Genomic DNA, 14,463 nt, shown 5'->3' with positions numbered 1-14,463 from the left:
CTTTGAAGTACATTGCTATACATAATATCACATTCAGCCTTCAAGTTAATGTGACGTGCAATTTATGTTATGTAATGGCAGGGCAGTCAGTACAGATTATTCCTGATCTCCTCTATATAGCATATTACATGTCAATCTTTCTGGTTCAGCATATGCTTATGATTATGCTGTATGAGGGCACATGCCAACAGAATAGTATAATTATTACAACAAGGTCAAAAAGTCTTTTAGATATATCCAGAAATGCTATAGATACTCTCCATTAAGGTTTAATCCTAAATGTGCATTAAATCTGCAGTAGAGATGTTCAGTTGGCCTGCTTTGGATTTAGGATTGAGGGCTAAACTCAACGTAAAACACTCTTAGTAGCTTTCATTCTCATTAAAATGTATTAATCTGGATCATTGTTTTGGAAGATTCTCTTAAGCTCTGTGACTTTGTGGTGCAGGAAGCTGGAAAGGAAATCAGTGCACATGCATATGCTATCTTAGTCTGATCCACTAGTTGATGATGAGGATCACATGGAAGAAACTGCAGTCATGCAGCTGAACATGTATGTGTAGGAGTATTTGTGCACATTCACTAGTACCATTTGTGCTTTTATTTGTGCTTGTCTACAGTACATGTTCCCCAGATTGCATGTGCATAACTCGAATTCTCTGTTGTAGAATGAATGAATGAATGAATGAACGGGTGAAAATGGACTTAGATTAAGTCTATGTTAAAAAAATGCATTAAATTTTCTTTACTCAAATTTTACATTTTACACATGAGTAAAATACATCAACGTACATCAATACATCAGTTTGCATACTCTTGGCAATCATTGTGTTGATGTAATATACTACCATTCAAAAGTTTGTAATCACACTAATACGCAAACACACACATTGTCAAAGGCACTTATCCTCTGAACACCCTGGACAGGTTGGCACACATTCACACCTAGGGGCAATTTAGCATGTCCATTTGGCCTGACTGCATGTCTTTGGACTGTGGGAGGAAACTGGAGCACCCGGAGGAAACCCACACAGACATGCAAACTACATTATACTAATAATTGTTATAGTATTCAGTAACCTAAACTGTGTAGATAGAATTACTATAGTCTTGATTATAACCTAGAGTTGAGAAAGTGTTTTAAGATGTTTTATTCAATATAAGTATTTTAGGAACAACAAATTTTAAGTTATTAAATAATAAATAATATGCTAAAATTTACAGGAATTCCTTGATAAGTTGTCTGCCTGAGATTTGCTCACTAATGTTCAAATACCTGACATCCTGGGTGGTAATTTAATTATAACCTAATTCAAAGTGTTATACAGGTTTTTCAATTGTTGTACTTCTGTTGTGTTTATTTCATATGTAAAGAATGCGATCTAACAAAGTTGAAACTTTGTTGTGTTCCAAACTCAATTTATGAACAAGCAGACACATAAATATTAATATAAATAAATATTAATATAAATTGCACATTACTGACTGGCACTGGGGTGGTTCCCCTTAAAGGTATGTCTTCAGTAACTTTAGTTAGGGAATATAGTTTAAGATGCATTAAATTACAATTACATTTTCTAAGTTGCGTTGACTCCATACACTCTTGATTCCAGGCAGTTATTTTTCTCCTTTTAAACCATTAAACCATTATGTCCTTTTTGCTGGGAAAAAACTGACTCTCTAAGGCTATTGTTGCACATTTGCATGAACAAAAATACCTGTATCTTCTTTTCTGACAGTGCAATCAGAAACATGTCTAAGATTTATTGCATTAACACAACAAGAAACAGGTGTTGGGGATAATGAAGGGGTGGAGCCAAAAAAAAAACATTCAGCTAAAACAACCTAAAAGAACAGACTCTTTCGCAAATGACACATCAATAGAATTGATTACTGGTGAGATACTTTGGTTTTATCACTTAAAACAGTAATTCCAACCATTTTCCAGTCTTTTAAATGGTGATTCCAGACTTTTGAATGGTAGTTTATATCGACAGTTAACCTAAAGCCATTTTATTATATTTTCTTTTACATTATTTGAAAAAGGTTTGCTTTACATTCTGTGAAAAATGGCCCAAAAAAGTGAAACTGAAAAGGTGCCATTTTTACATGATGACATTTTTATTCATATGGAAATGAAAACACATTTGCATGAAGCAAATGTATTACTTTTTCATTTGAAGTCAAATAAAAACAATATTCCAACTGAGAAGTGCTGTTAACTGTGTGTTTCAGTTTAAGGCCTTCTCTAATGCATGTCCAGGAAAGCTTGTTCGTGGAAGATTTAGCGTTGCTCTTTTGTGTGTGTGCGAGCTGTGTGTTATGCCACTATGTGGATACTCAGCTCCATTTGCATAACATTGTCCTAGTTTAATCCTCTTTTTCAGTGTCTCTGCCTCCTTTCTTCTTGTCTCCTCTCAGTGTTTGTGTTTGTGTGTATGTGTGTGGCAGGTGGTTCATCTTTCTGTTCAGCCCTTAATTCTTCTCTTTGGGGTTCATTTAACTCTGATGCGAGGTGCACGCAGGCATCTTCCTGCTCGCCGTGCTGGCCTTGGTGCTGCCCTTCCAGAGTGTCCATCTCCTCTCCACTCCCTGACTCATCCTCCACCTCCACCCAGCCAGCCCCCACGCCCTACCGAGCTCACACACACAGCCCACACCTCTCCTATTCTCTGCAGTCAGAAGACCACCCGGACCCAGGCAACTTTAGACTTGACTTTCTTCTCTAGCTCTTCCTAAAACATAACCTGTGAAGGTGGTTATTCTTCATTATCAGTTGCACATGTTTGTATATTATAAATTAAAGGATCTAGTGGCATCAAGGGGAATTCTTTTAACAAGGTTCAAAATGAATATGCCCAATATTGTCTTCAGTAGATGGGAGTGTGTAGGGAATGTAATGTAGGGAAGCTTTGTAGAAAAAGATGACCGAATGATTTATGAGAAGTAGGTCCTGACTGATTTGAATATTTTGCCACAGTTATCAACTGATATACTATAACATGGTAATGAATGCACTCTAGCAGCCAGTTCTCTGAATCTGTTTCATGATTTTCTATTATACAAGTAAAAGAAAATTAACTGATAATAATTATCTATAATAATCTTAATCTAATAACGTCTATTTATTTTTCCCCTCTTGCTAAGTGTTAAGTTTTTGTGTAAACAGTGTTATGTTGTATTTTGTGAAAGTGTCTGGTTGTTACAATATAAAACAATTCGCTAAATATTGATTCTTCATTGATGGGATTTTCACCTATACCACTAATATCCACAGGATGTTACTGTGAGCCAAACTGCATATCTGTTGGCTGTAATTTTGTACTGTTCCCTCTGTATTTGGCAAGAAACACAGCACTATATCATTGAGTATGTAGGACTTGATGTGGCTCTATCATGCAGACCTCACCAGGTCTTTTTGTAATTTGGGAAGAGTAGAAATAACAATAGAGAAACAGATCATGTATCATTCATACATTATTTCAGACATAGTTTCATTATAGGAATACACTTCAGTAGAGTACTCAGTTTACTGATTACATGTTGACCAAAACTGAATCATTGTTAATTATTAAAATGGATTTTGGTATAAAAAAGTATAATAGAAGGTTAATTTCATAAACTAAATGTAATGTCCTTTAACATGGACTTTCTACATTTTGTACTTTTGAGCTCAGCATGTTTGGATAATGCTGCATGTATAGGTCTTAGTATCAAAATGAATAAGTAGCCTGTTACTTTTTAAATTGAGTTTTAGCCATTTAAAACATTTTATTGGTTTTCATTATTGAATCCACCCATGTTAAGCCTGTTAATGAAAGTATTATATCCTCTCAGGTATTTGCCGAATGGCGTGTTGATATAATTGAAAGGGTATTTCACCAATTTCAAAATTTATGCATATTTCAATTGCTGAGATGGAAACAAAGTCATTCAGAGTGGTTTGATGTGAAATGCACTGTTATAGAGAAACTTAACAAATCAGAATTATTCACAATAGCAGTGAATTTAATGGTTATAAAAGCTACAATACAATAAAAAATTGATTACATGAAATGGCTACAAATACATTGCCCGAGACATTATTTTACAATAGTTTTGAAATCAGGTTTTGGCCTAAAACATATTTTTAAAAAATTCATTGCAAAGTGGTATGTGAATGGCATTGTACAGCAAAGTAGTAGCCAATAAAAACTTTTATTTTTTTATTTCACACTATTTTACCATTGTCAACGAAATATAAAAACTCAGAAGAAACCTGTTGGTTCACTGGTGGTTTTGGATAGTAAATAAAATGGCTGTATTTGCGTTGTAGATGCGGTGACCCCTGACACCACCATTTTACAGAACTCCGAATCAGAAAGCTTCTCACAAGTCACATCAAAGCTTTCACATCAAACTTTAAGAATAACTGTAGTAGTTCTACAAACTAAACGATTGTCAAAGCATGTAAAGCATGTTTCACACTTATTCATTTACAGTCAAGTTATCTTCTTCAGCTGTTAACTTCTTAGACTGTTAGCAGAACAAAGGACTATGTTCATATCATTTGTCGCCACCTTTTGACATGTTGTGTTTAGGAAGTTGCTATCTTTCCTCACACGAGTAAACATATGAGGAGCACCAAACCCCCTTAGCAGCCCTGAGTTTATCATTGCACTCATCGTGATTGTGAAAGAGCTTCGAGCACCATTAGCACTCTAATTCATGCAGAGTGCTCACCCAAGAGTTGCACAGAAACAGCAACCTTGAAGCCAGAAAACACGACTTCTAAGCAGACAATCTACTCATGCAGTGTAGGACACACTCACAGTCATTCTCACTCCAAGCTAATGAGGTTTGGTGCTACATCATGTTTAAGAAGCAGTAGCTGTAGCTGCTATTAGAGTAGAATGCTAAAACTGTGATTTAGAGTGGAATAAGAGAAACCTATCTCATTATTCCTGATTTTTCTCACTGCAATTAGTAAATAGAGTTTGCATCTGCCTATAAATAAATCAAACACTGAAATTAGCATCGGCTGAAGTATATCTAAACGATGATTGTTTCTTTCTTCTTTCTCTGTGGCTAATTTCATGTTTGTATAACTCTTTTTTTTTTTTTTTTTTGTGGCTTGATAAAGGTGAAACAATGATGGGCTCTACAGAATCATACTGACCACCATCATCCATTAAGACCACACGTTACTCATCTGTCCCATAAACACTGTATCTGGCTTTCTCTCTGTTGATACTAAATCAGCAAATACTGCCGCTACTTAATGCACCTCAACAGAGCATAAGTACATTATATGTCCCTCTCCCTCTCCCTCTCCCTCTCCCTCTCCATGAACATCTGTCTGCATTGATAAAGCTCTGTTTATTACCAAATTGCTTGACTCTAACCTTAAGACCTTGAGAGGCATTCTGCTCTGCTTGATCTGCATTGGGCGAGAAATGATTGATTGCTTTGGCCGTAGGTGCTGGTAGTTGCCAAAGGACCAGGACTGAATGCATGACTAGTGTTCCATACTGTCATTGTGTGCACAGGCCAGATGATATCCCCCCAGGCTCAGCCCAGTGCCCCTGAGCTCAAGCCAGAGGTCAGCAGAGAGAATAGCACAGTGGATTTCAGTAAGGTAAGAATGACCAACTGTAGGCCTTTCAGCTTCACTGTCCCATAATCACCATAATCACAAATGCTAAATCAGTAAAAGCTATGCCTTGCTTGTTTTAAGAAACTATCCAACAATAGAACCCATAATTAATGTAATTTAGGCTCTTTTGGGAATTATTGTCTTTTCATATGGCAGCACCCACATAATATTGCTGTCTGGAATTATGTAGTACAAACAAGTGTCTTAAACTCAGTCATTCCATTCATCTCCAGGGATATTCCTTTTAGGAGATGGTGTTAAATCAGACTTGCACAAATTTTCGCTTATCGGAAATGTAGTCTGCTTTCTTTGTTCTTGCTTCTTTGTTGTACTCTTCCATCACCCAAAATCCTTTTTACTGGTTTTACTTCTTATTTACTATACTTATTTCTGTTGTAAAATAAGCACATTTTGGACACCAAATATGTCTTAGCTCATTAATTACATGTAGGACATGGTAGGAATTGCATAAATTTGATTTCTTGCTGAATTCTTCCTTTACCAGAATGTTTGGCAAAAAAGAATATTAAGAATATTAATGATACCTACTGCAGTTCATCTTGAGAGTTTCATTTGTGCCAGGTATCTAGTGTTCACATAAATGTGATTTAGATATTCTTATTTTGGAGCGAGTCACAGGCAAATGCCATTAGACCAAGGCAGCAACACTATGAAAATGATCAAGTGATACTGTTATCACTATGTTATGTTATATGTTGTGGTGTGTTGTGTTGTGGTTGTGAGGCAGTGATTCTGTATTGACAATAAATTTATATTTATAATTTTGAATCCTTAACCCATTAACAAGCCATGGGCCCACTGGCACACTACTTATTATTATTATTATTACACACTTCTGTAACCTAGGAGTAGCTCCATTAGTTTGTCTTTGTATGAAATAAATATGGATTGTTAAGGAGTTAATGAGGGCTGATTTTTATTTGCCTTTTTGCCTTCAGTGCTCTCAGGTTAAATATTTTTTTGTTGCTTAATTCCCAGTGCTTAAAATGATACACTGTGTAGGATGCTACTTAACTTTAATACCATGATGTCAAATACATTGTTTTTAGTAAAATAGCAGATGGTAAAATTCTTTGCTGCTTATTTTAAATGTCTGCTTTTTTGTCTTCGGTGCAGGGTAAATATCTCCTTGTTGCTTAATTCACAGTGTCTAAAATGATACACTATGTAGCATGCTCTTTACCGAAATACCATATTATGAAATGCATTGTTTTGGGTAAAATACCAGACTGTAAAATGCTGGGTTTTTGTGTTTTTTGTTTGCAAAACACTGAGGTGACATTATAAGTGAATAGTGCTCTTTGAGTTTAGTAGCACTTCAGCTCAGTCTTATTTTTGTAGGGCCTGTATACTAGACTACTTCACAGATGACCCAGTATAGTTCATACACTGTGAAGCATCCAAACCCATCACAAACCAGGGAGCTAGCCGTATAGCTGGAGAAAGTTTATTTCTAGCACGCAGGTACTAGAGTCTTAGCCAGCCTGTAAAACAATGCACTGATGCAGTTTTATAGCTGGACTGATGCCAAGATTAGGCCCGGCCTACACCTGACAAACGACAGGTGTGACAGACATGACCATGTAAACAAAAATAGGCAGAACAGAATGATCTAAATACAATCACAGTACAGGCACACGCAATACTGAATATACTGACAGTACAAAACACATTACACAGCAGTACATTCTCTGCTATTAGAGTAGAATGCTAAAACTGTGATTTAGAGTGGAATAAGAGAAACCTATCTCATTATTCCTGATTTTTCTCACTGCAATTAGTAAATAGAGTTTGCATCTGCCTATAAATAAATCAAACACTGAAATTAGCATCGGCTGAAGTATATCTAAACGATGATTGTTTCTTTCTTCTTTCTCTGTGGCTAATTTCATGTTTGTATAACTCTTTTTTTTTTGTGGCTTGATAAAGGTGAAACAATGATGGGCTCTACAGAATCATACTGACCACCATCATCCATTAAGACCACACGTTACTCACCTGTCCCATAAACACTGTATCTGGCTTTCTCTCTGTTGATACTAAATCAGCAAATACTGCCGCTACTTAATGCACCTCAACAGAGCATAAGAACATTATATATCTCTCTCTCTCTCTCTCTCTCTCTCTCTCTCTCTCTCTCCATGAACATCTGTCTGCATTGATAAAGCTCTGTTTATTACCAAATTGCTTGACTCTAACCATTTGTGGATCCTACAGATTGGCTTTTTTTCTACAAAAATTAAGCTCACAAATTTGCCATTGTGATAAGGAGCGATTTAAAATTAAACAGATCATTGACTTGCTGTCAGATACCAGAGGATTTTTATTACAGGCCTACTTGTCTTTACAACAGAGTGTTGAAAAAAAAGACACAGGAAGTGTAAAAGAAGGGAGAGTACAACTCAATAATGGATAGCTGAAATAATCTTCAATCTGCCCAAGTTCAGCCACGTCACCCCACTGCTGCGCTCCCTTCACTGGCTTCCTGTAGCTGCACACATCAGATTTAAAACCCTAATGCCTGCCTACAAAGCCAAAAATGGACCAGCCCCTACCTACTTGATGGCAATGGTGAAATCTCGAACTGTACCACGAGCCCTTTGAGCTTAGTGTACAGCTCGGCTTGACCCGCCATCCTTCAAGGTGCACGGAAGACAAGCGTCGAGAATGTTCTCTGTACTGGCACCCAGATGGTCGAATGAACTCCCACTGGCTGTCCGAACAGCAGAGTCTCTTGCTGTCTTCAAACGCAGACTGAAGGCTCATCTCTTTACACAGCACTTAAATGAGCACTGAATTATAAGTTGCACTTATTGTTGTTTATTGTATTGTATTGTTTGTTATTGTATTGCATTGAATGGCACAGAGTTCTGCGTTCAACTCTGTTTCTTTTTCTCTTGGTGTCTGCAGTGACATTTTGTTTCTAGCAGTATCTGAGCTCAGGACTGTCTTTTTCTCTAAGCTATTGGTAACTAGCAAAGATACTTTCTCTAGATTGACAGCACTTCTTGTAAGTCGCTCTGGATAAGAGCGTCTGCTAAATGCTGTAAATGTAAATGTTGAAATAAAGCAAAATGAGCATAAAATGAGAGCACATCAAAAAAGGAACAGAACATTATCAAATATTACATAATACACAGGATTACAGATTATGCAACTATGTGTAATCTCTGTACTGTTCCATATGTGCAAATACATTACGGAAAATGTAATGGAGTAATTAGTGAGCTTTTTTAGTTTACGGAAGAATATGTTTCTCCGTAAGCTTTATTACATGGAAAGGATGATACAGAAGCTTCATTAGAAGTTCCATTAATCTGGAACAAATACTGTTTTACCTCAGTGTTATAACACTAATGTAGATAAATGCGTGGGATTGGATGTGTTTTAGCAGAAAAATGTAGCGCAGTTCCAAATAGGCGGCCAAAGATTTAGTAGTTAAACCGTAGAAAACACAGTCACAGAAGCTTGATGGTCCTGATTGGATAGAAGTTAATAATAAGGTTACGTTTCCTAAAGCTGTATTTAAAGAGTAAATGCTTTAAGTTTAGTTAATATGGAATAAATCAATTGTTAAAATTGGTGTGCAAATCATTTCTTGTAGTACTATTACTACATGTTTAGGGTGTGACAGTGACAGTGACTTTGTAAATTTTATTCCTATGTAAATTATATTCCTATATCAGTTCTTATAAAATAAGCACAAAGTGAAGCCAGTGTTACAAACAGATAACAAATATTGTTATTTATTCTTTTAGTCTTAACAAAGTCTGATTATGAATTGTATAGCAGCAAAATCTGAATAAATAGAAATTGTTAATGCTACTTTTACTAATGAGGTCATATGTCTTTACTACCAAGAATAGCAGTACAAATCTTTTTTCTTAGCATTTCTGAAAAAGAAGGGAGGATGGATGGTGGCAGGTGGAGAACAGTGGAAACTGGCACAGCTGAAACAGCAGAAAACTCAAATGATCTCTTGGCTAATTTTCTGATGCCTTGTGTGTGGTGTCCTTGTTGTGCATGTAGATAGACCTTCACTTCATGAAGAAGATTCCTGCTGGAGCTGAAGCCTCAAACATCCTGGTAGGAGAGCTGGAGTTCCTAGAGAAGCCAGTGGTGGCATTTGTGCGTCTCTCTCCTGCTGTCCTTCTCAATGGCCTAGCAGAGGTCCCCATAACCACCAGGTCAGCAGTCTACTGTCCCTCTAACCTTGAGGCCCTGCACAAATTAGAGTGTTCACTTTTATAATGCTGCTGTGGAGTGCTGTAGGTTTGTAGGTTATGGAATGTTCACTGTAGTTTATTAGCTAGCAACCAGCTGGCATCTAGGATTCTGACCTATTTGGCCAATTTTAGCTGAAATAAAGTGTGGTTAATGTACAGTTCTATGCAAAAATCAGAGACCACCCTTCATTTTTTTAAAATTTCCAGTCAAAATGGCCTTCAAATACAATGTGCAGAGATTTTCCACAGCTTAAAAGTTCAGTCTTAGAGCTTTTCTCCCAAACACATTCAGTGATGTTGATTTCTGCAGCTTCTTTGTTTGATTTGAAACCTCTTTTCTTTGTTAACTGTTTCCTTTTCTCAGTAAGGGCTTATTGACAAACACATTTTTTCAGACTCATGCTGTTGAGTTGTCTTCTCACAGTGGAGGGATGGATTTTTTTTTTTTCACATTTGAAGCAAGAGAGGAATTTCTCCAGTTTTTTTCACTTATTTTCCCTGAAATAACCAGTAGGTTGTCTTTTTGTCTGTATATCCTGAAACATTATCCCAACTGATGACAATGTAATCATTGTTTTTTTTTCTTCTTCTTCTTCTTCTTCTTCTTCTTCTTCTTCTTCTGTGCTGATGTAAGACTGCAGCACTACTGACCACAGTCAGTGGATCATCATCATTGTTATAAAGTTGCTCAAGAGACAATTATGAAGGAAAGTGCTAGGCTGGATGTTTGTGTTTTGCAGTGACAATAGTGTGTTTGATGTTGGCTTTAAATTTGAAGGTTACCAATAGACAGTTGGAGCGGAGCTGGCTTTGTTTTTCATCCTCTGGCTTTAACTTTACTAGTGTTGCCAAACAATTAAAACGTCTTCCTACTACACATTTTCTGCCATTAATTAAGAATAAAAATGCCAACAAAAGAAAATGATCAACAATGGCAAACACATTCATGTTCCTGTTTTTCATATATTTATTTTTTTCCCTTTTTGGCAGCATTTGTGTGGCGTTATGTACCAAAACCAGCATAATGCATTTTTAACCCCTTAGAAGTAAAAACTGATATAAGATAAATGACCTTTGTTCTGGTTGGCTGTCTTGTATTGTGCCTCATTCAAAAAGGGCGCAGGACTGAAACTGTCCAAAGAACTTAAATATGAAACTAAAGATGCAGCTAAACTGCTGCAGGCTGAATAGGTTTATATGTAAATGAGTTACTTCTCATGACATCAACAAAGATGCTCACAGAAACATGAGAAAACATAAAACATGATATCTTTATGCAGCAGTGGTTCCATGCATGGGCTGTATTGACTGGGGAGTAAACAATACATTATGACACTTTAACAATGTTTGCATGTTACTTTAAACTCCTTTCTTTCAAAAAATTGACCAAATTCAGTTTTCCCAGAAATGGATCCTTTAAGATCGTATATTGTCTGTAATTATTTTGCTGGTTTTGTGGCCTTCAGGGTTGATGGCAATCAGAAGTTATAACTACCAAGATTTATGTTTTCTGTATGTTAGGTTCCTCTTCATTCTCCTGGGGCCTCTGGGTAAAGGACCACAGTATCATGAGATTGGCAGGTCCATTGCAACCTTAATGACTGATGAGGTGAGAAAGCATCTTTATTAAAACACTTAGTCTAAAACTAAAACCAAAACGTTATTTCTTCTTCATCCACTTTGTGTGTTTTGCCTCTACAAATCTGCTTTAGAGATGCTTAACTTCCATTTTACAAGAGTGTTAGGGGCATTGCGTCAGTTATGACAGAAGTGGTTTCCCTGGATGCGATTATGGAGAGAACGGAGGCAGCTCGAGGCCTTTCACAGCTCCACACGTTCTCTCACTCCTTCCTTGCGGTGTTGAGAGCACTTTCTGAACACATAATGACATGCAAACGCCTGCTAATTAGCTAGAACGCCACTTTTTTGTCTAGCAGTCCGTTACTGTGTTTCTATGGCAACAGAGTAAGGGCAATACTGTTGAGTTATGCTAATATGTACTTTCATCAGCAGTTTTAATTTTTGGTTTGCATTAAATGTTTTTTTTATTCAGGGAAGTGAAAAATGAGATTTGAGCATGTTACTATAAAATGATTAATGTGAATTCTAGGTTTTCCATGATGTTGCATATAAAGCCAAGGACCGCAATGATCTGGTGGCTGGAATCGATGAGTTCCTCGACCAAGTAACAGTCCTGCCACCTGGAGAATGGGACCCATCCATTAGAATTGAGCCTCCGAAAAACGTCCCTTCTCAGGTGAGTGTGCAAGGCTGGTAGAGCAGCACCTTCAGATGCACTGATTCTTCCTTTGAAGAAGCACTTACAGTATTTTTGAGAAGGAGGGTATTGGTACTTACAGCACTGTAAGGTTAATGTTAAATGAAAGCAATTTTATTTGGAGCCCATGGAGTTCAGTTTCTTTCTTCCCTCTGGTGCAATTTCCAGTGCCATTGCCTTGTTTCCCTCCAATCTATTCTGTGAACTCCACACAAACCAGCGATATTGCGAGCTGGAAGAGACAGAGCTGACACAAGTGCTCTGTGTGTGTGTGTGCGTGATAAACAGGAGAAGAGAAAAATCCCTGCTGTCCCCAATGGAGAGCTGGCAGAGACTGAGGAACATGGGGGGCATGGAGGCCCTGAGCTACAGCGCACCGGGAGGTCGGTTTGGACAGTGTGTGTTCAGAAGTGTGTGTGTGTGTGTGTGTGTGTGAGTAAGCAGAAGAGTGTATGTGTGTGTAGAGCTAGAGAGTGTGCATTTGAGTGAGGTTAAGCAGGTGTTAAAGTTCAGGGCAAAACTGTATGCATGAGAGAAAATAAGACTTAATTGCAAATTAGTCTTTGTTGCTCATGAGCTGTTTACTGTATATAACCAAATGCCATGGCATTGAAATCAAGTTTCACAACTTCCAAATGAACTGGACAGACGCCACAACTGACATTTGGTCACTGAGACTCCCCCCGCGAGTGACAGTTTTCACAACTTACTGCAACTTTCTCTCCTCTCATAACAACAGCCCCCTTCTGTTCTTGAATCCCATTTTTTCCTCTCGTTCATTTGCAGCAATCCCATGTTAAATGAAGCCCCATTAAGAGCAGCTTTAACCCAATTAGATCCTGAGATTGTGAGGCTAATCCGCTGTGGCCAGAGGTTAAAGTCTCCAGTATACTTTACATTGGCAAGGAGTTCAGAAGGAAATATTCTGTATTATTGGTACCTTAAAGTGATTTTCCTAGAGCATGCATTTTCTAGTAGTAGTTCTGTGCTAATTACATGCATAATGATCAGAAATTCAGTGTGATTCAAGTTGTGAAGCATGATACTCAATGAATTTGCAGCTTGCTAAGCTCATCAGTAGTGATGCACCGATATGAGAATTATAGGCTGATGCTGATATCCAATATTTTTTAATGTACGTCAGCTGATATGTGATAATACAAAAACATTGGGTCTCAGTTAGCCTTGATTAGTATTACAAACACAGGAGAAATGAACATAATAAGCCATGGGAGGCCATGCATTACTGCGATTTATTCCACCACTAAGCAGAGTGCATAAAACTACAATCCCCATGAAAAAATCTCTATAACGCATGGTCTCATTAACAAGTGGTGTATTGTTTTTATAAAATGTAAATAAATAAAATATGATCAAATACAGGTTTTTCAGAAAATGTTTTATTGTTTAATAATAATCACAGGGTTCATATAACATGCATTTTACAATTGCTTCAAATAGCCAATCAGATTATAGGAACTGAGTGGCTGACCACTACCTACACATTCTGCCCTTCCAGAAAGCAACAAATACGTCATCAAATATGGATTAAATTTAAACATATATCCAGTTCCATTAATGTTTTTCAAGCAATTATCTGCTGATACATACATGATACCAATATCAATGTATAGCCCTGCTCATCAAGGTGGTCTAGCTTTTTAACAGTCAAATAATAAACAATACATTTTTGACATGTCTAATATTTAATTTAATATATTACAAAGATATTTCTTTTATTTATTCAGCCCCATGGTGGATTTACTGACATTGATGCTTCTTTGGCCTTCATGTTGAGAGACGGCAGCAATGGAATTGGCTCTGAAACTTTTGATAGCTCTCTTGTCTATACGCTAATGATGTGACATTAGCACTAACAGAGGCAGCAGCACTAAATACTGGGCCACAAATTTACTACAACTAAAATCATTGTGTGTTTTCAAACATTAGACAACATTAGACAGTTTTTTCAAAAAGACACATCAGAAACAAAATCAGCTCAGACTATACAGGTTGTAGGAAAGATCTTTTCAAACCAGCATGTTATGTCCCGTGTGTTCTAGGTTTTTTGGTGGGTTTTTCCTGGATATAAAGCGCAAAGCACCACACTACCTGTCAGACTACACGGATGCCATCAGCCTGCAGTGTGTGGCTTCTTTCCTCTTCCTCTACTGCGCCTGCATGTCTCCAGTCATCACTTTTGGAGGCCTGCTGGGGGAGGCCACAGAGGGACGCATAGTAAGAGACTACACAGAGATTCATAAATGCATTATGCAAATTGACACCTTTACATTGTAATTTTT

At 37.2% G+C, this 14,463-nt stretch overlaps 1 protein-coding gene across 3 annotated transcripts in view; it reads left to right on the top strand.

The window, feature by feature from the left end:
- The window catches only part of slc4a10b (solute carrier family 4 member 10b), a 67,140-nt gene that overhangs the window by 40,906 nt on the left and 11,771 nt on the right, over window positions 1-14,463 (top strand). For 2 of the 3 annotated variants that reach the window (XM_017692253.2, XM_017692254.2), the window contains 7 exons: window positions 2,452-2,700; window positions 5,529-5,617; window positions 9,686-9,843; window positions 11,404-11,491; window positions 11,993-12,139; window positions 12,449-12,543; window positions 14,224-14,398. In XM_017692253.2, coding sequence (XP_017547742.1) covers window positions 2,452-2,700; window positions 5,529-5,617; window positions 9,686-9,843; window positions 11,404-11,491; window positions 11,993-12,139; window positions 12,449-12,543; window positions 14,224-14,398 — 1,001 coding nt within the window. The remainder of the gene's footprint in view (window positions 1-2,451; window positions 2,701-5,528; window positions 5,618-9,685; window positions 9,844-11,403; window positions 11,492-11,992; window positions 12,140-12,448; window positions 12,544-14,223; window positions 14,399-14,463) is intronic. The other variant, XM_017692255.2, reaches the window with a different exon arrangement.

This window comes from Pygocentrus nattereri, chromosome 6 (assembly GCF_015220715.1).
Source record: "Pygocentrus nattereri isolate fPygNat1 chromosome 6, fPygNat1.pri, whole genome shotgun sequence".
NCBI classification, from domain to species: Eukaryota; Metazoa; Chordata; class Actinopteri; order Characiformes; family Serrasalmidae; genus Pygocentrus; species Pygocentrus nattereri.
Note: the sequence above shows the minus strand (reverse complement) of the source record. Positions and strands in the feature narration are given on the sequence as shown.